Genomic DNA, 24990 nt, shown 5'->3' on the forward strand with positions numbered 1-24990 from the left:
GAAAAGTCGATGGAAATTGCACGTTAAAATCATCGCGAACTTAGTTTTAATCTCTTTCACCAGTCGTTATTGGAGTGTTTCAACGGTAGAAACACAGGGCATAACACTGATCGCGGAGCCTTCTCCTGCTGGACAAAAGTTTAAACATTGACAGGCGACATGGAAAAATCACTGTGTCGCACGTGCGTGCGAATATGCAATGGTACCAGCGTACGTACCGCATACCGCACCGTACCGTCCGCTAGCACATGGCCGGTCGGCCACGGGTAGCCTTGTGAACGATCCAGTGGATAAAATCATTATGTTGTGCAATTTTCGGAGGTTTCAGATTTAGTTGTACAAAATGCAATGTTTTAAAAATCGTGATGAGTATCTCGAGGATAGCGAAGAGGGCATTAGCGAAACATTTCACTGGCATTTGTTGGAAGAGAAAGACGATAATGCCTGATTTTTCCCCACGTATGAATGCAAGTGGAGTAGTGCAGTTGTGTGGTTGAATGTGCCCTTGTCTTTCGGACTTTTCCCTCGACTTTCTCAAGTAAGAAGTGAACTTCTTTATTGATGACTCCATTACTCTAACCGTAATTCAGGCGTTTTATGCAATGAAAACTCCGACCATTTTTTTTTTCATGGTAAAATTTTGTTTGAATCAAAATAAAGCAGGAGTTGGTGTCCGGAAGTTGGGCATGAATTGTATTGTACATGCATGTACGTGTGTTACTGCAGCGCGGCCCAGATTTTCGGGACACGTATTTTGTTCGGCCTATTTTCCGATTTTTTCGCCATACGCCAGTTTCATCTCTGATAATAAAATAATGATATAAAAGCCTTCTTTCAGAGGGTTGCTGATGCCAAAATGACACCAAATTTGTTGAAGAGCATGGTTAGTGTACCTTTAATTTAATCTTTGCCTTTGGACTACTGTCCCCATGCTATCTGTGTCTGCATTTGATCTCCCATTCCGTTCTGATCCTGTGAGTCAGTCGTCAATCTGGATTGCCTCTTGGATCGTATGATCAGACTCAGATGACTGCGCAGAGATGTCAGACTGGTAGTCAGCTGTTTGTTTAAGCCGGTCACTTGCTCCTGTTGTTGTAGGATATGTGTCCTCATGGCCTCTAGGTCATTAAGGTCAACCTAAGGGGCAATTCAGTAATGATTTATGATCTAGCAATTAGGGGTGAGTTCAGCTGTTCCAAAAAACGTGCTGTTGCTGTGGACTGTGCGTTGAAAAGGGAGGTGTTTCAGTAACGTATTTGTTTATTATCGAACATGAAAGTTCGTTTCCAGTCCCATTATTGTATCAAGTAACTAGAAGGTAACTTTTTGGGACTAGAGTTACAGAGCTTGTTTCAGGAGCTTGCCACACCATCCCAGTGTCTTCATCAACTGGCATTGTTGATTTTACATGTTTATCATTTAAAATCAGCAATCCCATGTCAAAATGCTTTCAAACCATAGCCTGCAATAGACATAGCCCAAACATTGCCAAGTTGGGACGTATGGGCAAGCTTTCTTTTGAGTGCATTTAGGCATGAGGTAGTTATTTTAATGAAAAACAAATCTTCAAAATGATTTTTAATTAGTCATGAAACATGATTTCATTTTATGCACCAACACCTTCAACATGTCTACCTCCCCATTCAACACATAATTCCACTGCGACAGTGCATTTTTACACAGCTCAATTCGCCACTGGATCAAACAAACTTGGAAAAAGGGGATTTTTAGCCTTTTTGAAACTGACGGTACTCAGTCACCCGTGACTACAGAGATGCAAATAAGATTTTATTGGAAAGCTGCCAAATTTCCCTTAAAAAGATGGAACCACTCTGACAGTTTTCAAGTTTCACATTCTAACCTGTTATATTCAGTAACTTTCCTTTTGAAACACCCTGTATAGGCGCTTAAATCAGTTACAACTTTTACAGCAACAGGAAGTGTAAACACAATGGTGTACTATCCTTTCTAAATCTGTTTCGGAGATAGAATGTAAGAAAGTTCAAATCACTTTAGGTAGAGCGCCCTCAGGTCAACTTGCGATTTGCTTGCGCCGCGACGGAACCATCGACATCAAGCAGAAAAATTATGCTCGGGTCACAAAACTGAGAAATGGTGTGATTTTCGTGGAATAAGCGGCATCTCGACATAAAATAAACGAAACCATGAAACGATGATTCCTCAGCAAAGGCGTGATCATGTGACATTTTCAAAATGGCGGTGCGTGTGTTGATATCAATCAAATGTTGTTCCAAGGCCACGTCTTTTTATTCAAACATTTTCACCGCACACTGAATGTCTACACAATGAAATAACATGATCCAGACTCGTGCATGATCAAGGGCGTCAATCACTTCTCAAAAGTGGGGGGGGGGGGGGGGTGGTTTTTTTTGACATACCGTGGTCAGAACTAATGTGAGTGCGAAGCACGAAGCCCTAACGACATGGGGTTCAGGATTCTAGATGCTCTGTGGTGCGATCTGAGGCAATTTCTGACCACTTTAACCAATTATTTTTTAGCAGCTGATCGTCATTTAAACATCATTTTCGAGTTTGGAGTCATTCTGAGCTATAGAATCAAATGTAGGCTACTATTCTTATTCGAGGACGGAAAACGTGGGGGGAGACAAAGGATATGATATTAGCGCCGACTGATATTAGCGGTGACTGATGCCGATCGTCTTAATTTTGTCGCAGTTACGCTCAGGTCGCAGAAAATTGGCGGCTGATATGTTCCGGACAGTCGTAGCTCATGCAGGCGCAGCTTGATCCGTAAATGTCAGTCGCCGACTGTTCTGTGTCATCGCAAGGTCGACCTGAGGACGTCCTTATACAGCAATACTCAAAGATATTTTGGAGCCTACCTGTTCATAAGATTCCTGCATTGCTTTCATCGTGACCTGTACTGGTTTGATGTCGTGGAAGAACGTCTTCAGCAACTTGCCAATTTGCCCATCAACACTTGTGCCTGAATTCTCTGGACCATTTGATGTATCTACAATATGTGATGCAGAGCGCTCTCTGGCCTGACTGTTTTGTGGAGCTCCATAAGCTGGAACTGTTGAAAAATAGAATGAATTTGCTGTATTTGGTTCGTATTTATAACCCTCCAGGGAGTGTTTATGCAGAACCGAAGCAGAAGCACAAGCAGAAGCAGAGATATACCTAAACATTTTCCGTACTCACAAATATGTTTGCTTTTTATTGTCTTGGGACTGAATGCATGTAGGCAATAGTGACCAGGTTCATTTTTTAAGTTCCAGTCATCATGTTTTGTATTGTGATTTTCTGTTGTGATGGCAAGTAAATAATAATAATGTGTGCATTTCTAGCAGGGATCTACGTGTTCCGGCAAATTTAAGGGTTTTTCTGATTTCAGATAACATATTTCCATCTCAAATTTGTAGCATATCAGAAACGTCAGATTTCAATTATTTTCCCCATTTATGTAATAGTTCTAAACAATTTGATACTTTTTTTGCAATAAGTGTCTTTTACCGAAAAGGTATTTATGAATGGGAATAAATATGTGCTCCGTCGGTATTTATCACTCTGTTAAAGACCACTTAGAGTCTGGGTGCTAAACAGAGTGATAAAAACCTCCGGAGCACACATTTATTCCCTTAATAAACCCCGTTATTAATTCATTTGCTCAATGGATACAATGTATTTGACACACTCTCATTACTTACATTACAGGTGAATTTTTATGAACATTCACTGATCCAAACATTTAAAAATTCACAGATCAAAGTTAGTCTTGATGCCACATGCACCATCAGATACATGTAGGGGGCAACTGAAGAGCTATAGTACTGGAGACTCGCAAGGGCGGATCCAGAACACAATTTTTTGGGGGGCCAAAAAATTTTGGTCCCCCAAAAAAGTGGGTAAAAAAATTACGGCGTGGGGTTCGGGGCCTGCTTAAGGGCCCCGAAATTTGTTTTGATTCTAGATGCTCTGTGGTGCGATCTGAGGCAATTTCTGACCACCTTAACCAATGTTTTTAGAGGAAAAGATGGTGGTGTACTCACTGCCTGCCTTTATTGCGATGTCACATACAAAACAAAAAAATTGGTTTCGTTTTGGGGGGGGGGGGGGGGGGGGGGGCCATGGCCCCCTTTGGCCCCCCCCCCCCCCTGGATCCGCCCTTGGAGACTCGGACACAAAACTGCGGAAAGCTCCAAAATTTGTTTCAACTTTTCCATGGCTATGTACATATCTGTGTTTAAATTCAAAACTGATACACCCAAAACCGAAATATTCAGTTAGTAAATGAGCGGTTCATTTCACCCCATGCAAACAACGTTTACATGCATGTATGCATTTCCCAAATGTTTGTTTAGAAAAAACATATGAAACTGCGCCTATGCAGCCATGTTCATTCTATTCTCGAGTTGCACATATGTAGAGCTCCCCGGTAAAAATCTGCTCCATCTCATTCACAGATACTGAAATTTGTATCCTTGTGGAGACATTTCTTTCTTCTCGTGTTGTAAAGTTTTTGAGTTTGAAAGTACAGTTTCAAAATGCTCTTATTTTAACCAGAATTCATTTCCTTGGCTGAAATTCGGATTTAATATCCCTTTTCTAAAACTCTACCATTTGGGACAAATCAACATACCTTGGAAATTCCTAGTTTTTGAGTAATATCCATATATCTATTTCGTGAAAACCTTGTGGTGATGCATTCATCTATAGAAATTGCCCTGTGGAGATGTATACAATCTTTTGTTCCCTATTGTGTGCATGTCTCCAGAGGGTACGGTGTATCAGATCAACATGTTCTATTAGATCATACACACAATTCAAGACAAGTCCCAGGACACTACTGAAAGTATTCTATGCATAGGAACGAAGAGTAGTAGCACTCTAGTAAATTTAATATACCTCGACCTATGGTAACAACAGACCTGATCCAGCTCTGAGTCTCCCTGGTAGATCCACTGACTGAAGATGATGATGATGAAGTCGCTTGCCGGTCTTCTTGACTCTCTCATTCTCCTTCAGTTGTCTCTGGTTGAATATTGCTTGCTTCCTGAGATCATCAGAGAACTCTCTACCCATCTGCATCCAGCCAACAAATCACACACACTCTGATTCATTCAAGTTATATGTCAAAGCATTATGCCTTTCTTTTCAAGTTGATCCTTTTTACACCATTGAGACACAGCAGGAGCTAGAACACCTCTTTATTTTCTGAACTCCAGAGGTTTGGAAGCCTCTTGATTTTCCTTTTACAAGCAAGTTTCAAAAGCAAGCTCTCTCATAAGGCCGTTTTTATCACACTAGCAAAAATCCATCACAGCTTCTACACGGGTCCAGCACTCTACATTGGTAAGATTCAACCCCGGTCAGGACCAGGGTTGAGAGGCCACTTTACCAAGCTTTGGGCAAGCCACTTTACCCCCACTTGCCTCTCTCCACCCAGAGTATAAATGACTACCGGCATTAGCTGGGGAGTAACCTGCGATGGACTGGCATCCCATCCAAGGGGGATAGAAATCTTCTCAGTCGTTTCATGCTACTGAAACCGGAGATAAATGCCGGCCTGCTGGGCAATAAAATGGGTGGTAGATAGCGCTGCTCAAGAAATTGAACCCTTGACATACTGCTATGTCAAATATAAACCTTTGATTAAAATTCAAATTACGAAAGAGCAGTATGATCAAGAGCACTGATTCCAAGAGTTTAACATTTTGAACACAAGGACATACCAGAGGTTCTTCATCATTCGAAGACGAGACGGAAGCATCACTGAGGCTGTTTAATGAGGATGAGCTGAGATTGGGACGGATACCAACAGGCTGGTCATTCAGGCTGTCTACACGTACCTCAGCGTCGCCACTAGCTACGGAGAAAACCATACATATACATGAACAACGCTAACATTTGAAAACATTGGCATTGTTTGCACAAGCGGGAGTGTCCATGTGCCACCAACACTTAGGTCAAAGTTAGCAACAAAGACCGCTGTGTTTTCCAAGATAGCTGACACACACAGAGTGATATTGTTACAGCTAAAACTTGCCATTTTTTACATCAAAACATCTAATAACTATTCATAAGATGGATATTTTTTTTTTGAATTATTTTTAGTTTTGATTAACATCTAATAACGTCACATATTTTACTGGTTACATTTCACAACTTGTCACAATTTATTTTGTAAGATTTGAAAAGCTGCTATCCACACAATGACACTTAGGTAGCACTGGACCCTGCCATTTGAACAATTCTCTCGAAGGCATTTTATTCCACTTTTGGTTTGCAGATTCGCAGGGGCCTTGATAACCTTAATGCTGAACGCACCCCTAGTTGATAAAGTAAGGTTGTGGACAATGTCTTACTTTTTTGGCGAGGTATTATTATAAACCCATGAAGGCAAAATCAGTATTATTCTCAACTTAAATTGTGGTTGTATTGATGACTGCATTATAAAGCAATATGCTGTGGTTGTGCATTAAGAGAAAACACAATTGTAAAATCACACACTATTTTTTTAACTTGAGCATACAAGCATAACACATTGAACCTGAGTTTTACTGTGTGACTACCCCATGCTTTGGCTAATCAGGATAGAGGTTCGTTTTGTACTGTGTACTGTTAACACTAAAACACCCATTTTGTCAATGATGGAATATTAGAAGGTGATATAACAGAAGGAATAGGTACCTTGTGTTCCCCACACTTGTAAGAGAAGTGCATTGGTCTGAAGATATGCCAGAAATTCCTCGGTGACGGTCTTGATGGAAAACTGTTTCTGGAAACTGAATTTGGTGTTGATGTTATGCCAAACAGTCTTCGTTTGAAATGATGTAGGGCAGTCAAAGAAATCAAACCTATAAAAGACAATAAGAACCCATTTTCATCATCAGATCAAAGACAAATCAAATTAACCTTTAGTTTCTCATTCAACCTGTTCCGTATCTGACCAAATTATGTCCATGGCAATGAAACATTATTATCATTGCTTGGACAGACGCAAAGCTGATGACTCATTGTCGCACAATTTCCAAATCACTAGTAACATGACTACTTTTCAGGCGAGAAGTACATACATGTATGGTTCCGTTTTCATCTTGCATGTGGATGCATAAGATTGCTAAATATGTTGGTTTTTGGTATACTGTCAAGTCTGTCATAGGAGCCAATCAATAATTATGGCCCAAAATCAAAATTCCACGGCACAAAACAACTAAAAATATTTCTCTTCCCCCTGGATGGGATGCTAGTCCATCGCAGGTTACTCCCCAGCTTAATGCCGGTACCCAATTATACTCCTGGGTGGAAGGAGGCAAGTGGGGTGAAGTGGCTTGCCCAAGGACACAACTTATGGCCAGCACCCTCACAAAGACCCAGCTGCATTATAAGCACTGTTTTACTGGAGATTACAATAATACGCCATATGTTTTTTTAGCAAATAAGGCCACTGCAGTTACGCAATTTGTACAAACACAAGACAAATCTCATTTTTGAAACATGTAAGTCACTGTGGGTGCATTTGAGTCGCTCCCTGGATCGACTCAGGTAAAGGCAGTCCTGTTAGCCACGACAGCCAGGCTAATCGAACACTCAACCGCGGGCCATCACGATCCTCACCTGACGCCCTTAGCCATGGCCGTAGCCACTGACAAAACACCCATTTCAGACTGGGTCTTAGTATGAGATTTACTGCTCTTCTGTCAATTGCAAAACTAAAAAAAGTTGGGCTAGAATTATAGCCTTTAAAGCTGCAAGAAACTCAATAAATGAGTACTTGAATTAGACTTCAAATAAATTTGATTTTTGGGTCCATCCAAGATTTCCGCTGTCCGGCCACCATACTTGTGTATTCTAGGAATGAACAACGCATGCATGTGAGGTATTTCCACCAGTGACTCTGCTCCACGAGCAGGGTCTGTGGTAGCTGACCAGGGTGAGCCCGAGAATGATGTCAGAGCTAACCCAATAGCACAGGGCTAACCTGAGACGATATGGGTAAGCACACATTACCTGTAACACACCCATTAATTGTAACTCAATAATCAAGATTGTAAAAAACTTTCATCAATGACGTTGCATTCACATATGTTTTAAGCCCCAAACGGCTTAGTTATAGCGCCCTCGCCCGCTCAGGAATAAGCCCTATTGCGGATGAAGCCTTACATGCAGTAGACACCTCGTCTGCTCTCTTCTCGAATCCACTGTACTCCACGACACTGCTTGATGATGACCAATAGATCAAGTCTCTTGCCAAGCAGCTCTGATGGATCCAATGTCATGCTGTCATCTCCCAAGACTCTAAATATCAATGGACGTAAGATGTCAGTCACAGGCTACCACAAGTTATTCACAAATCATCTAGTCTCAAGCCAAGTCACAGTCTATTTTTCCCATCCCCTGTTGTGTGATTTAATTTGTGATTTGACTTGTGATCGACTCAATTACAATGCGTCATCATTCATAAATACCTAAGAGAGTTTACCCATTCCCATTGGTCGAGGGCCCGTCACATGGCCGGTCTTAAACAGATGATAAAGACCGGCTGGCTGGTCTTAAAACACTTTTCCAGTGTCACATGAAATTAGGACTCCTATGAAATCCGGTGCCTTTTACTGATTTATTGACAGAACGTTCACAATCCTCACGTAGGCATGCGCAATACTACCAGTGCGTCAGTATTTCATAGTCCTAAATTCACACCGCACCACCACAGCTGCATTCTGTGCAACATCCACAGTACGTGCGCAAATCTCCATAAAAGGAGTTGTTTATGACTTACTCGCGAGCTGGACACTCCATTATATAGCTAGAGGGGTGTTTTGAAAAACATGAAGTGAAATTGTTGAACAAAATCGTTGGAATTATTAATTTTGGACTTGTTTTGACTTTGGACCGAAAAGTTTAGATTTTTTGACCAAAAAGGTATTTGGAGTCTGGATGCTGATAATTACCCTTGCCTTCGGCTATTAAAGGTAATTATCAGCATCCAGATTCAAACCAGTCTGAAACATGTTTGACACCACCCAAGCACAAATATATTCCCTTAGTATTAACATCTGTCTTTGCATTGACAGATCATAAAATAACAACCATACATCTGCGAGATATTTGTTTTTCATTAGAAACAACGTAAATTGCAAAGACTAGCCTCTTTTATGGACATGAAAGTTCACTGTGTGCGGTCGCCATACGATGCACGAACTTCAAATGCAATACGCGAAACAAAACTTCTCACATGTCCTTCCGTGTAAACATGATGATTTGCTATCCTCATTTATTGCCATCCTTGGATACGATATGAATAATGTTGCCAAAAATCAAATAACTAAAAGGCAAACGTTGCACAAATCCACAAAGGTCAAACCATATAGATACCACATATCAGCAGTTTACACAATTAAGTTTTAAAAAATTTCTGTGCAACTGTTTTTTTCCTATTATAGAGGGATCTTTATAACTGGATGTTGACAAAGGACACTTACTACGCTCAAGAGTAAAGACACCTTTATGGGCTAGACTATAACAAGAATGTTGTGGTTTGCTGAAACAAAGTATGGTCTGCTCAAACAAAGACTTACTTTCCTTTCTTATCGCAAGGCAGTATTTTGACCGACATGGATCCTTCTTCTTTACCCTGGTCATTCTGGACTTCAAACTCATCATTTATTCCCATCAGGTAAGCAAGACTCATCAACCAAACATGGCAGCTGGAAAACAAAATTAAAAGTTTCACATTATCAGAAAACTACATGATTCTATGGTTACACACATGACATATATATATAGACCTCATACGTTAAGGCGGAGTTAGAGGGCAGTGGTTTGTTTTGCTTGGATAAGCATGAGTAAACTATTTGTGCATTCAATGTTACTAAATTAAAACAAACGAAAAAATCCTGTGTTCATATTACATGTTAACAAGCTCTATTAACATAAGAGACCTGTACCAATTCAAGAAGTCTATATAGGCATGGGTCAGTGACTATGTAAGTTTTAAAAAGCATAGAGTTCTGAGTTGATGATTATCGGAGAACTGAAATAAATTGTGTTGCTATATCGTGTGCTTGGATACTTGTAATTTCATTTGTCGAGAGCGGCTACGTGTCCAGTCTGTAAAAATGCTTAAACCATTGCTATGACGTCACACTATTCTTAAAAGTGTGGATTCGGAACTACAAATCTGTTACACTGGTCAAAAAGTGTGGATTCGGAACGACGAATCTTTAGTAAAATGTGGATTCAAAATTACGAATCCTCACTTTGAACATGTCGGACAATTGTTCTCCATAATGAGCATTAATAGGACCGTCTGCGTGAAAAGTTTCCTTCCGAAAAATACCAATGCATCTTCACAGTCAGATTCTCTGCCGTCACTGTAAAAACTACTTTGAGTCAGAAAGAAATCGTCGTCTGAACTATCCATGTTGACGGAAGGAGCCTACACACAAAATGATTTGGTTGTACGGGTGTGGCGATACACATGCTAAACATGACACAATGCTTGATTACATATAACAGCCTCGAAAAAACTCCCTTGTAAATACCCTAATGGTCACGAATTGACAAGAGATATGCAAGTCTTTTCATCTCCACTCACTGGACTGTTAATGACAATACTTCTTTTGACGCAATGGTTTAAGTCGAAGAATACACTCACAAGTGTGGATTCTTAATTTACGAATTCACTCGGCGCTTTGCACCTCGTGAATTCTTAAATTACAAATCCACACTTTCTCGTGTATTCTCCTTAACATAGAACCTGCACATGCGCTTGCAAGAACTGCAATGTGCAATCGCTCAGTCTCATGCATAGTAGGAAAGCCTGCAGTTATCAAGGGTAAAACCGCACTGATTCACAACCGTTTATCATTTTGACTTATTGCCACAATATATCAAAACAATTGTTGACTGCTGTGATGTGGGATATGTGCTAACAGTTGCAAGCGCTTGAAGATTTCTATTGTTACATCACTGATTTAAGCAACTTTTTCCTCGGGGGTTAAACTTAAGCTTTTGCTGTGCTTACTGCTTACTGTCTCCGTGAAATACACCAAGGCTCTGTTAGCAGAAAAGATACATGCATTGCAACAGATTTTCTACTCACGTTCCGAGCAACACATCTTCAACGGGGTCCCAGAATGGGTCCGCAGCCTGCATGCAAAAAAGAGAGATATTATTATCTGTGAGTGAGCTTGTCATTTCAATACATTGTTTCTTGATATTTGTTTTAGTCATTTAGGCATTTATCATTTGTTTTGATTGTTATTTATTTTATTTACTCTGTATTTTTCCTTCTTGCTATTGTTATTTTTTGTATTAGTGACTAGAGCACCTTTTGGTGGATATGCTGCGCTTGATAAATATCCATTATTATTATTATTATGATACGTGTAAAGGTACCACTAAGGAGACACGTTATCGTATTTCTTCGCACGACGGGAGACATCGGTCATTAGGGAGACATTTTCATGTCTCCCTAATGACACAGCCCCCTTTAGAGGCACAATTTTCCTGTCACAAGTAGGTTATATTTGTTGCTCGTGGTCTAATTAGTAAACATACCGAAGTTTGTGGAAAAAGGATAAGTTGAAGCTATATACTCTGCACCAATTAGAGTGATTAAAGTATCTCAAAAGTTAAGTGCTTTCTATGCTGAATTAGACCAATAAGCCATTTCGGAGTTACAAAAATGTACTACTGCACGTGCGCACATCAGATTCACTGATTTAGTGTCGGAAGATAAACAAAGCAGATAAATGCACTCAAGTCTATGGGGGACGTGGTAATCAAATCCACATTTTGCAATTTTCTTCTAGTAACAGAAGATGGAAATTTTTGTTCGCACAAAAGTTGGATCACACGAAACAACGTAAACCATGGTGCCGTTGAAAACAATCAACATTTTGCATCTACTTCAAAATAAGAACTTTTCTTTAATTTCGTTGATACCCCGCTATGATTTTGCACGCGTGTGGCGAACTGTTTATCCCCCGACCCTAATCGTTGTCATGGGATGTGCACATGCACAGTAGTAAATTTTTTAACTCCGAAATGGCTTATACTAGTTGAGTGGGTGTTGACACTGCTGGCACTAATAAGGGAATTAATATGTGCTTGGCCGGTTTTAAACAAGTTCGTTTAAAACAGGCTACGGGCCTGGACGGGCATAATGGCCCAAGCCGAGGGACATAATCTGCAACCAGGCCCACAGCACGTTTTAGGCATGTGCCGGCTGGAAATTGATGTGCCAACAACATGGGAATTGTTAATGAAAGCTTATCTATGACAAATGTACCTTAGAGCTAATATTCCTCACTGAATGATGTGTGTCAGGCGACTGTCAACAACTCATATGGTTAAAATAACATCACGGATGTTTTTCTTCAACGTAAACAGTTTCAAATACACAAATCAGGAAAATGCTACTCGGATATTAGATGGACAACCGAATACTCAAATATCTGGTACATTAATCGGCACAGCCCTACCCCACAGTACCTGTTGCACGGTCAAATCTCCATCTGAGTCCAGGAACTTCTGGTACAGGTCTTTGATAAGAAAGCGTCGATTGACAAACGTGTCCGCTGACCAGATCCACACTTGGTTTGTTTCGGTGTCTGTCACTCTGACTGCAACCTCTTTTGTCATGTCTCGGCCCCGAGCATCGTGGGACGTTAAATTCTTTATCAGAGGTTCAAATCTTATCCCCTGAATTAAAAAAATAAAATAAAATAAATAAAAACTTTGCACATGTTATATAATCACCATTTATAATTCAATAGAATACTGATATTTCTTTGAAAAACTTGAGCACTCAGCGCAACTACTTTACTACTATGATGTTGCATCAACAATTTTAGCATTTTTTTTCTGAGGTCAGTATGCTTTTACTTTTCCTTACTGCTAAAAGATACATAGGATCACTTGCTCTTTGTCAATTTTTTTTTTCATTTGAAGCAACAAAATTACTCAAAAGTACGGTGCATAAACAAACCAACCTGTTCAACTTTCAGCTCAGTGGATACTACACATTTTCAGAAAACATAAATGCACACTTGTTTGGGCCTTGTAACTGGATTCCTTTGTTAACGTATGTAAAAAAAGTGTGCTCAAACAATCTTTGACGACTGTTTTCTTTTGATTGAAACTCTTTCTGGACAAACAACTTCACAGAGTATTTGGTACCTCAAGGCCAACGTGCAAATCCTTGTCTAAGGCCCATTTTTATAGCAACAACAGACATAGCCTTGGTCAAGGCGCTAGTTGTTTTTTTTATCCGGCTGTAGCGCGGTAATGCATGCAGTCATAATGTCTATTCGCTATGCATGCAGTACAGTGCATTAAAAATACAGCGCGAACAGCGACCTCACGCGGCCACTATTTTTATGCAAATCAGTTGGACCCAATATAGCGCCTTGGTTCAATCGTCCATGTGAGGTTTTGGGGGTGGTGCTCATTATGTTAATAGCCTTAGCTGACCTTAAATGTCGTTTTCTTATTGGTCGATCGTTGCGGGGAAACTTGCTCAGTAAAAGTTAAAACGTGGCACCGTACTTAATCCATACATGTACACGTACACATTATGTGTCTCTCTGCACACGGCACCAATGCACAAAAACTGTGGTTCCTGTCACGTCCGCAAAAGGCGAATAGCTAGCTGCAAACAATTTGATGATGTCCGGATTTACCAAGGTGTGATTGGACACTCCACATATTAGCCCCGCCTACACTTATCTGTATTCGCATACGAGGTCGTGCGCTAGAAATCCAGCGCAAAATAAAAAAAAAACATAAGCTTTTGCCACGATTGAACCAAGGCGCGATCGATATTGGGTCCAACTAATTTGCATAGAAATGGTGGCCGCATGAGGTCGCTGTTCGTGCTGTATTTTTAATGCACTGAATAATGCACGGCCCTAGCGAGGATGTCGTTTACGCGCCACGGCCGGGATGAATAACATTTAGCGCCTTGACTAAGGCTACAACAGACATTGTAAACCTTTACTTCAATCTTACCCTATTCATTTCTTGACTGATTTCATTGACCTCTGCGACTGATGGGAGAAGACTAGTGAAGTCGTGATACACCAGCCTCATCAGGGCATCGTGGGCGGAGTTGTCACCTGTCATGGTCAATCCCAGCATGCCTCTGTCTCCAAAACCTTGGCTCTCCGCCAACTCAGCCTGGAAGTAGTGGTAGTTGTACTTGCCCTTGCTGTCTTCAGCTGCTGAGCGTTGGTTGGTAAAGCCGATGTAGAGAAAAAGGCTGTTTGTACCGAAAATGACTCGATCCTAAAAAAAGAAGATAAATATGCAAACTGACAGCTTGTCAAATATTATGGTATGGAGTGCTGCGGCCCCGTGGTCTGGGGCATTGAACTTGTGGTCTGCGGGTAATTCTGAAGGTTGTGAGTTTGATTCAAGCCTGGGGTTGTGGTGCGTGTTCTCTTCAGCAAGGCACTTTTGTCACTCATTGCTTCTCGATCCCCACCCAGGAGTAAATGGGTATCTGTAAGGGCAGAGATGGTTATTGTGATTGATTCTAGCTGCCTTGCGCTGAAATGGCTGCATCGAGCTGTATATACCCCAGGGAGCTGAGACTGTATTTGGAATGTTTCATTGGCCCAGTGATTATGGGTAATAATAATGTAAAGCGCTTTGATCTTAGTTAAAAGCGCTTTACATTATTATGATTATGGCAGGATTGGAGGCTTTGTTTCTGTATTCTGTCAAATATTTGACCTTTTGTTCAATTATTTAACCCTAACCCCCTGGGATGTGTGAAAAATCATTTGAAAATTGGAAAATTGAGGACTGTTAGTGTCAATATGTTAACAAAGTAGTTGAACAGCAGCCAATAGGTTTTGTGGCTCACTTCGGTCAAAATTAACTGAGACGGTTTAGGAAAACTGGTACAAAGACACCAGTAACACTTGTTTCTGAACAAACACTGCTTAGTGGGAAAATTAGTTTAAATGGATTTTGGTTCACAATGAGTAAAAATTGTATCTTTCAAACTTATTCAGAATTGGAAGTCCGAAAACAAATTTATAAACTCTATAATATGAGAAAAGAACTCACCTGGTGATGTAACTTGGTTGCCTTGGTGATCAGCTTGCCGTTGACCAAAATCCTACTGTCTCCAACAGCAGTCAATGTCATCTTATGCTTGGAGTTGGATACATAGGCATGCTCCGGGTGAATCCTTTGAAAATGATGAAATCATTTTGTTTTTTTTCTCAAGGAGATGTATGACATGTCACCACAGAATGAGCTTCAACTCAGACTCTAAGAAATGAGATGTTTAGATTTCCGTATTCAGTAGAATAAGAGCATTCCAATGTATGTAACATTTGGAAGTACTGAACAAACAGAACTGAAGTTGAGCAATTGTGTAGTAAATCTAGAAACTTCACATCTTTTTCCCCAAAGATTGTTGTAAAGCCCCTGTCACACTGTCACGATAAAGCCTTCGGATCACTTTATCGGAACGACTTCTTAAGCGTCGTTTCGGCATCCTACAGGTCGTGCATGGTCGGCAATGGAGCCACGATTAGTTTTAATTGTTGAAACATATCGTGATGGTCGGCAAAAAAATACAAAACGGATCAGATTTTGTACTCTGTCTGTACTCAAACGGTTGTGTCGTAACGAAGTCGTAACAACATCGCAATAGTAACTGCGAGATCGGCAGTGGTCGTACATGGTCGGCCAATTTTTTTTAGCCGACTATGAAACAACCATTAGGACGTGAAATTCCAAAGATGATGTCACTCCGTCGTTTCGGAGTTGTTTCGGCATCGGTTCTCGGTCTTTTGTGTCGGTAATCAATCGGTTATGTCGGTACTCTGTCGGTTATGTCGTAAAGAGATCGAGACTCAGTCGTGAAAAAAAAAATTGAACGGATCCAAGTCGTAGCGAAGTCGTTATATTCGGTTTGAGGTCGTTTCGGAGTCATAGTATTCGGGACGACAATGCAGCACATTTTGCTCATGGTCTACAGACTGGAGCTCAGAAGACGAAATTTGAATTTGGCGCCACATTTCTTACATTTTTGGCACGATTTTCAAGATATTTTTAAATCTCATGGTCTTGGCGGGGTCTTGGTCTTTGATGTGTGACAGGGGCTTTAATAACCGAAATGGATTAAAAACCCAGATTTTATAGATGTTTGAGTTCAAGTCCTCAGTGTTGAGTCTGAGTCCGAGTCCTGAGTCATGTGCATTGAGTCCAAGTCTGAGTCATGAAAAAAATTCAAGAAAAAGAGACCAAAAAACCCTCATCAGTACATGCTTTGAATTCGATTTCTAGAAGAGGCACTTTGTTTTCTTGGGACTTACCGGTAAGTACACAAAGAGTGTCACATAGTGGCCACAAGGCACGAATCAATTTGCAACGGTTGTACAACTACAGAAGAAGATGCTTGGCACGATGTATAATTTGAGTGACCAGGTCAACAAGCAAAACAAGGGAACTATGTTCCATAATGTACTAACTTATTACAAACCAGGGCATTAAAGGGAATACATCATTTGCTTTTGTTGTAATTTTCAGAAATGGATGGATTTGGGGAGTTGGTAATATATAGCAAATATTGTTACAGTGACTTTTTTTTACGTTTGGGTTCGTAGATGCCATAAAAACCAAGAAAAGCAATCATTTTCCAGTAGTCTGGTTCCCTGACTCCATTTAAGATGAAACAGAGCAATTTATAGACGTTGGGATATTGTAAGGCCAGGGGACCAGTCTAGCTGGCTTGTACCCGTTCATAGGTGTGTAATCAATTGCAAACAAATGGGACTAACTAAGTATGGTCAATTGGGGCAAGTATTTGAAAAAAAGTCAGTTGTTTCCAACGCTGGTCGGCCTACCAGCATTGGAAATTGATACGAAAATACCACTTTTCCTGAAAATGACAATATACCAGGTGCCATGAATTTACAGGATGCTTTTGACTGTCATTCACTAACGGTCCTGAAAACTAATTTGGTAGTTTTATTTTTGATGTTCCCAGCTCGATTACTTTTGCCACAGTCTTGGTAACAATTTTTCCAAATCAAAAGTCCGAGTATGGACACTGGTAAGATTTTATCAATTGGGATTAACCGTCGATCTCGGTGAACACAGCATTCACTGATGAAGGGGGTACTTGTAGACAGCTTATATCTTGTCACTTTCCACATTCATTCATATGAACAACTTACCCCAGTCCCGCTAAATCGATTCTGTGTTTGTCGTTCCCATCAACGAGTCCTTTCCCGACAACTGTTGTTCCTTCCAACAGGACGTGTTTAATGATTCCAGATAGATGAGGGTCTTCATTCACGTTCTGGATGTACGGATGGTGTTCATAATCACTGCTCTCCTGGGAGAAGAACCAAGATAAGACAAAGATGAAGATACCCAGGAGAAGGAAACTATGAAAAGGCAACAATGGGAAATGTCGTGCCGATACAGGGTCAGTCAAAAAGATAGTGACCAGGATGAATCAATTTTTTCCCCCTTGAAAAGCTATTAAACTTAATTCACCAAATGAAGCACGTATTATTTACGAGCATGTTCTTCCACCCATCTGAAAAAAAAAAAGAATTACTGAGATTGATCCTTGCTATCAGAAGTTATGCAGGTTTTACTAAAAGAACCCAGTTTTACAGCTGTTCATAGAATGCTTTAATGCTTGAAGCTATTCAGCTAAGTGAGAACCACAGATTACACACAGGCATTCAAATTAAAATGAGATTTAATTTGACAACAATTCAGACGAAAGAGCAAACCAATTTCAAGGGCAGATCCGGGGTGGGGCAACGGGGGCCATCCCCCCCAAAACAACCCCCCTTTTTTTTAAAGTTACGTTGCAATAAAGGCAGGCACTGCATACACCACCATCTTTTTCTCCAAAAAATATTGGTCAAAGTGGTCAGAAATGGCCTCAGATCTAGAATCCAAAATTTGTTCGGGACCCTTAAGTGGGCCCCGAACCCCACGCCGTAATTTTCTGGACCCACTTTTGGGGGGACCAACAATTTTTTTCGCCCACCCCCCAAAAAAAATTGTGTTCAGGATCCCCCCTTGACCAATTTTCAGTTGGTTGAAAGCGTCAGAAATAGAAAAAAAGAAGAAGTTTGAATATTTGCTGGGAGAAAAAAAAACCCACCCAAATATTAAAGAGCATGGGTAGAGCAACGTTAACATATGCACACATCACATACCTACTTTTTGTTTCTGTGTACATAAATGGGTAGGTGTAACTCCAGAAACCTTTAGTAAGCATTGCTGAATGCAGTCGGCAAAAATGTGTGGTGTGATAGCTAAAAATTGTAAATAACATACATGTAACTCCCTATTATAAGAAACAAAGAACCAAAGACGGGAAACAATCCTACCTGTCGATCCAACCGTTGAGATTTCTCCCATTCTTCCCTGTGGAAAGTATGCAGAAACAAAAATGACTTGTCAACATTCAAATCCAGACACAAAGTTTGTTATATATTTGCCACTAAAGTGAAGCTAATAACTCCAATAACATTCTAGTTCTACATAGGTGGGCATTTCTTAAAGATCAGTCACTTTTATAATGTGGCTAATGTTGACTACTTTTGAAAATTATATATATATTTGCAACCATTTACGACATCAAGAATTTAATCAGGGGAGTTTTAGCTGCAACAAATAATATAAGTTGAAATGCTGCTCCGCCCCCTCTGCTAAAAGCCACAAGCAAAACAAAACCCATCTGGAGCATCTGCTGCGAGCCATTTTGATGACGTCATCAAGCTACGGTTCTACAATCAAATGACTTCTGTGCCACACTCTTAAATGTGCATAGTGCACGCACTGCACACATTTCAGTATACTTTTCACTCGTGAATTGAAACAATTTAGGTGTACTGTCTGACAACGCGTTTGGTTTCGAAGATTCAACAAAGGATGCGAGAGGCACTGATTTTACAAAGATGTTCTCCCTGGCAGATAGAATGAAATGTTGGCAAGCTTGAGAATTCAACAACAAACGTGCATCCATGCAATTGTGTAAATATGTAGAAAGCGAATAAAGGTCAAGCAGATTTGACTTTGGTGGATCGAGAGCCGTTGCATGACATAAAGCAAACAGGATATTTCTGCTTGCTGCCCTCATTGACCCTCATTTTCACTGCGAATTCTCGCACTAGACTTGCACCACTAAATGTCACTGTAATTAATAAAAGCGGAAAACAAATGCCCTTTTTTTACATAAGATTTGAAAGTTTGCATGGTGGCAGTGTAAACCAGTGAGGGTTTGCAGTAACATCATGTAGAAGAATCTCTGCTGAAAAAGTGTGTGGTTCAGAAAAGAACCGGTTGGTTGTGAACTATAATGAACATCACGGGATCTATAGATTTTTTTTTGTAATAGCGATCATTCGGTCTCACAATTTTAAGTCGCCAGTTCGGTATAGCGGCACCACTGTACAGGGTGAGTAAAAAAAAACAACCCAATGTTGGGACCATTGTTTTAGTGAAGTTCTGCATGTAGCGCTTTCCAAATCTAGGATATGAAAGCCCAGTTCATAAGCTTTCTTTTAGTGCAAGAATCATTCAAATCACTCATGTACTTTTCAAGTTACAGAATTTTAAACACAACCACCGTTTTAAGGTTCTGTCCACGGATCACAAAAAGTTCAGTGTTCTTTCAGCAAAAGTAAAACAAATCACATAGGGATGTGTGTGAATTGTTTTCGTTTTGCTGAAAGAACGCACACCTTTTTTGTGATCCGTGGGCAGAACTTTCAAATGGTGGTTGTGTTTAAAATTCCGTAACTTGAAAAGTATGTGAGTGATTTGAATGATTCTTGTACTAAAAGAAAGCTTATCAAATGGGCTTTCATATCCTAGATTCTGAAAGTGCTACATGCAGAACTCCAATAAAACAATAGTCCCCACATTTGGGTTGGACTCACCCTGCATTATAAGCTGTCCATACTCACCTAGCCTCCAGGAGTCTATGCTCCCAGGTTTGGTCCATCTCCTGCATCTGTCTCTCATTCTCCTTGTAAAGACTTTCAACATCTGGAAAAAAAAAATTCATCATATCTGTTTCATAAGGGAATATAATGATGTGATCAAGCTACATGAGTCGTTTATTTTCATTTGGAGATACAGGCCAAAATAGGGCCACTTCATCACATCACTTCATCACATCTCTTGGAGTTCCGACTTCCATAATTTTTAAACTAAAGATCGTGTTAAATAGCATGCAGTTTTCCCAGCAGTAATTCAGAGATTGTGCTCTTTTCAAATGTGTAATAAAATTTTTTTTGACCGGGGTCGACAAACAACTCATTTAGCTTGATCGCATCACATATGTGCTTGGCCAGTTTTAAACAAGTAGGTTTAAAACCTGCTCAGGGCCTGGACGTGGATAATGGCCCGAGCCGAAGGTTCAAATCAAGCTCCAAACAATTCTTGAATAAAATAAAAGTTTCCCCTTTTGATTAATTAGATCAATTTTTTGTAATTAGATGCTGTGTCAAATATACCAAATATTTGAATAGTCGATCGAATCCAAGTCACGTATGTTTGTGCCTTCCACTTAGTTTGTCTATTGTGCCCAGGTATCCCACTCGACGCCATCAGCCTTTGTCCCTTAATAAGGCTTCAATACGGCATGACATAATCAGTCTTTTCTTACTCTAATTGTTGTTTCAATAGGTCTATTGATGCTCAGTATTCAAATGATGTAGTGGTCTTTTTGCAAGCAGTGATTTTCGTTGATTAAAATGTTTATTTTGTTTTCCTTAAAAGTCTGAGTTTTTAGGAATAAGGGAGACCTATAGAACTGCAGCCAGCAATATCAATGTACCCGTCCAGGTGATAAATAGGGAGCTACATTTTTTTTTATTCACAATTATTGATTTGCTCTTTATCAGTATAATTCAAGTTCAATTTTTATGGCAAAAAGAAAGCAATGAATATTCCTTTAAAAAAAATGTAGCCCAGTTGATTATATGGTGAGTTTGATTGGAATCTTATTTTGAGTATATCTTTTCGGGGTATAACTTTGGGAAAACTCACATAATGGAAATTTTGGACATTTTATGCCACCATAGCGCCAGAATATGTAGGCTATGAACATACGTGAAGTTTGACTAATCGAATACCAGATTATTAAAAAATGCATAGCCATAAAAAAATAGATAGAGTGAACTTTTAGACTTGGCTTTACCGGCATCGGAGGAGCCAACATTTCTACCAGATTTCATCATGTTCAGGAGCTTAGCATTCTCCTCTCGTAGCTCTCGGATGAGCCTTTCTGTAGGGCTCTCGTTCACCACTGCCTTGTTCTTGATCTTCTTGGCTCGGTCAGCATAGCGGAGGGTAGACAGTGTTTCCTCAAAGTTAATGCCTGCTGGACTCAGAGCTGCAATCTTGAAGGCGAAAGAGAACAGTATTATAAAAATGAGCTGGTGAAGCTTTTGTTTCTTATTGCTTGAATAAATCAAAGTGACCTCAGTGGGTTTTGAACCTGTGATATCTGGGAATGCTCAAGCGGCTCCAAATGTTGATTTAAAACAAGCCTGCATGGTCCTTCTCAGTATAACATTCCTCTGTAAAATACATATGCTTGCTCAACCCTAACTCTCTAGGGGCAATAGACCTTTATCATGCTGCCACCATTTCAGTCATGTTCCCTGTATCCAATAACAGTACTGAATGATAATGCTTTTTGTGCAAAAAGGAACCAGACTATTTTGCCATCCAGCCTCGCTTTGGTTACGTTGATTTGAATGGGCAAAAATCAAGATGGTCGCAACATGATAACGATCTATACCAACGCGTCCAAGACAGCTTTAGAGCTCAGTGAATTAACCTGAAAATATCTATTTTTTCAAATACCCTACATGCATCTATTATCTAGTAAAGATCAAGGAGATTACAGACTTGGAGTTTTGGATCATTTCTCTGAATCATTAATTACATATTATTACACTTAGGCTGGAAATGGCAACGGGTATTTTGATGGGAACAGTCCTGATGAATAATCCTCCACCGTGCACAAACCCCTTTGGCACATTTTTGTTGTAAATGAAACTTTCGCGGGTCATCAGGCCTTATTTAAAGTAACAGTGGTTTGGCTGTACTTTCCTCAATCCTACAAAATCCTTAAACTTCTTTGTGAATTTTGGAAAATGCGGGAGTATAGGGCTGGGTTTTAAGTCACTGCATTCATTTCTCTTACTACAATGCAGCAAAACACGTACAACTGAAACAGGAAATGAAAGTGTTGCCAGCAGCTAATTTCACAACACTTTAAGCAACTACGTGAGTCTACTTGGGCCACAATTTACTGCTAAAGTTGAGCAAATTTCACACTATATGATTATTTCACGAAAGTTTCATAATGCGCAAGTCCGCAACTTGCGCTACAAATTATGGGGTAACTTGCGCAATCATTTTAGGTGGTGTAAGTTGTGGCGTAGTGACTGAACATTACTTATTTTACCAGCAAATCGTGATCCCTGTTAAAGCCTGTCATTGCCTGTTACTGCACAACTTATCAAGGTTGATACAAGACACTCACTGCTTTGTGCTTGAAGCAAATGAATTGCTATATATTGCTTGTGACAGAGTTTTTAGAGTTGCCGTATGATTCTGAAGAAAGTTGGACACATTTTTACCCTTCAAAACGGCGGGCAGAGGTGATTCATTGACTGTTTCATGAACTAACAAAATCTTGCACAAACATTATTATCAGCATCCAAGATGTTTAGGTTATTTAAAACTTTCCGCATTTATGCCAAGTTTCGTGAAATTGATCAGAAGTTTATAGCGCAGCTGCGCAATAAATTTGTTGCATAAGTCCTATGCATGGCGTAAGTTACGCACTGTTTCGTGAAATAGGCTGCATGGTATATTCAGTCATTCCCATGACCACCATCAACACTACACAAGTACTTACCATGATGGTTTTGCTGTTCCCCCCAAGAGCATTCTGCAACAGTTTAGTCAGCACAGAATCCCTGTATGGTACTCTCACGTTTTTTCCCATTGACTGATCTGCTAGGGCACTGTACAGGAACAAGAATTCAAAACAAAACCAAAAACCATATTGTGTGACTGAAGGAAAAGGGCACATTTTGAATGCAATTCTTATTCATCTTAAATAAGATTAAACAATTCATGGATGATTATTCCGGGGGGGGGGGGGGGGGGGGTGAGGTGGAGGGGGACATGTTGGGATGGGAGATGCTAATTGTGGTATCCTGCCCATTATCTATGCCAGATTTTTATCAAAATTATAAAAATCCACTAAAAAAAAATTCTGACTGTGTTATAGCTGATGACAGATTCTTCTGGCGATGGTCAGAACACACTGACTGAAACATAGAGTTAAAAAGCCTGGCACATCTAAGTACCACTTCTCCTAATAAGAGACAGTCACTATATGAAGAGTTTATTCCCAAAAATGCGCTAAACGCCATTTTGTTACCCTTTAGAATACTGCCCTCTCCTGGCTGCCTAAAGTCAGTTTCGACAGCTGTTATATAAATAAACACAATTTAAGAAGACAATAAAGCTAAAAAATATGTTTAGAAAGAGCTTTTGTATTGTTTTTATTCTTTAAAGTTTCATAACTGTGCAACTGTTTCACTGTTTTTTTCAAATGGATATATTGCGTTTTGGAAATAAACTTGTCATTTGTGTATCTGCGAAGCTTCTCCTTAGCTGAATACGTACTTCCGTACACTGAATACCAGATATTTTGGTTGGACATGTACATGTGAGTGTACATACCTAATGACATTGCCAAGCATAGACAGACTTTGGTTGATTGCTGAGCCTTCTTTGAGTCGGTCCCCCGTAGCACCCGTTGCTTTAGCTCTCTCACTGCCAGCTAGATCAACCAGGTTGATCTCACTACTCATGGTGGTGTTCTCTCCATTCTCGTTATTATACACCTGCAAGACAAGATTTTGTGTATTAACTGCAGTGATGCCTCATTAGGTCGAGAAGGTAGAGTCGAGTCAAGTCGAGTCACAGTGCGTAGTCGAGTCCAGTCAAGTCGAGTCAAATATTTAGCTCGAGTCAATTCGAGCCACGAATATATCGTCACCATTTTGACGAAGTGATGCATCTGTGTACACAGATGCAAAACCGAGTGTTGAGAAAATTGCGTTTGAAGTTGGTGGATTTTTCAATTTGCATTTTTGTGTACATTTCTCCCCCAGAATTGAAAAATATATAACTGAGGCAATAGTCCAGGAGTTAAATAGCCAAAAACAATTCTCTCTGTTCATAAAATCGTGTTTAATTAGAAGATATTAATTACTAAAGATATCCGTCACTTTGCCAAAACGGAAAATCTACTTCTTCACAAAAATGAGGCATGTGTTTGTACACAGCGCGTGAGCAGATATAAAATTGATACATTTTAGAACGCAGATGCGTCACTTCGTCAAAACGCAAATCGTGGAGGCTTCATATTTCTAAATATAGCACACGTGTAAAATCAATGAGACTAAGTGACACATGGAGATCCGTCACTGTGCCAAAACGAAAAACTAAGTGTTTAGCACCTTCAACACTTTGTGCAATTAGCGTAATTAACGATGGAATGTTGTGTCTCTAAATTTGGTAATCATGTAGAGGACATCATAAAATGTTAGAATATTCAAAAATCTCAGATTTCAGAAAATCTTGGTTTTGGACGGATGTGTCACTTCGTCAAAACGGTGACGATATCTGAACATTATACAACAAATAAAGACAAGAGAGAAAGTCGGTTAACTAACAGTTATACAAGAAATGAACCTTCGGTTTGGCTTCGGGTCTAGAATTCTTTTCGCTGATCGCTGACAACATCAAAAAACTGTTTCTGATTATTTAACAGTTTGCATGTATCTATTTAATTTTTAAGAGGAGGGCATATACTTGGCCGGCATTCGCATCCAAGAGCTTAAAAAGAAATCCACCAAAGCCAATGATGAAACCTCGATTTGGAAAATGTGTCCGGTTCTGCTGTACCGT

General features: G+C 39.9%; 1 protein-coding gene across 2 annotated transcripts in view; it reads right to left on the reverse strand.

Annotated features, from left to right (window-relative positions):
* Positions 1 to 790: 790 nt before the first annotated feature.
* LOC119742654 (kinesin-like protein KIF28P) overlaps positions 791 to 24990 on the reverse strand; it is a 34077-nt gene continuing 9877 nt past the window's right edge. Inside the window, exons 6-23 of one of the 2 annotated variants that reach the window (XM_038218799.1) lie at positions 23758 to 23921; positions 22922 to 23030; positions 21188 to 21389; positions 19950 to 20031; positions 18369 to 18405; positions 17190 to 17350; positions 15067 to 15190; positions 14002 to 14277; positions 12484 to 12693; positions 12281 to 12322; positions 11090 to 11136; positions 9564 to 9692; positions 8149 to 8283; positions 6676 to 6842; positions 5718 to 5851; positions 4914 to 5067; positions 2865 to 3058; positions 791 to 1137 (exon numbers count right to left, since the gene is read on the reverse strand). In XM_038218799.1, coding sequence (XP_038074727.1) covers positions 919 to 1137; positions 2865 to 3058; positions 4914 to 5067; positions 5718 to 5851; positions 6676 to 6842; positions 8149 to 8283; positions 9564 to 9692; positions 11090 to 11136; positions 12281 to 12322; positions 12484 to 12693; positions 14002 to 14277; positions 15067 to 15190; positions 17190 to 17350; positions 18369 to 18405; positions 19950 to 20031; positions 21188 to 21389; positions 22922 to 23030; positions 23758 to 23921 — 2586 coding nt within the window. In that variant the 3' untranslated portion in view covers positions 791 to 918. The remainder of the gene's footprint in view (positions 1138 to 2864; positions 3059 to 4913; positions 5068 to 5717; positions 5852 to 6675; positions 6843 to 8148; positions 8284 to 9563; positions 9693 to 11089; positions 11137 to 12280; positions 12323 to 12483; positions 12694 to 14001; positions 14278 to 15066; positions 15191 to 17189; positions 17351 to 18368; positions 18406 to 19949; positions 20032 to 21187; positions 21390 to 22921; positions 23031 to 23757; positions 23922 to 24990) is intronic. The other variant, XM_038218800.1, reaches the window with a different exon arrangement.

Source organism: Patiria miniata, unplaced genomic scaffold (assembly GCF_015706575.1).
Source record: "Patiria miniata isolate m_02_andy unplaced genomic scaffold, ASM1570657v1 HiC_scaffold_6, whole genome shotgun sequence".
Classification (NCBI taxonomy): domain Eukaryota; kingdom Metazoa; phylum Echinodermata; class Asteroidea; order Valvatida; family Asterinidae; genus Patiria; species Patiria miniata.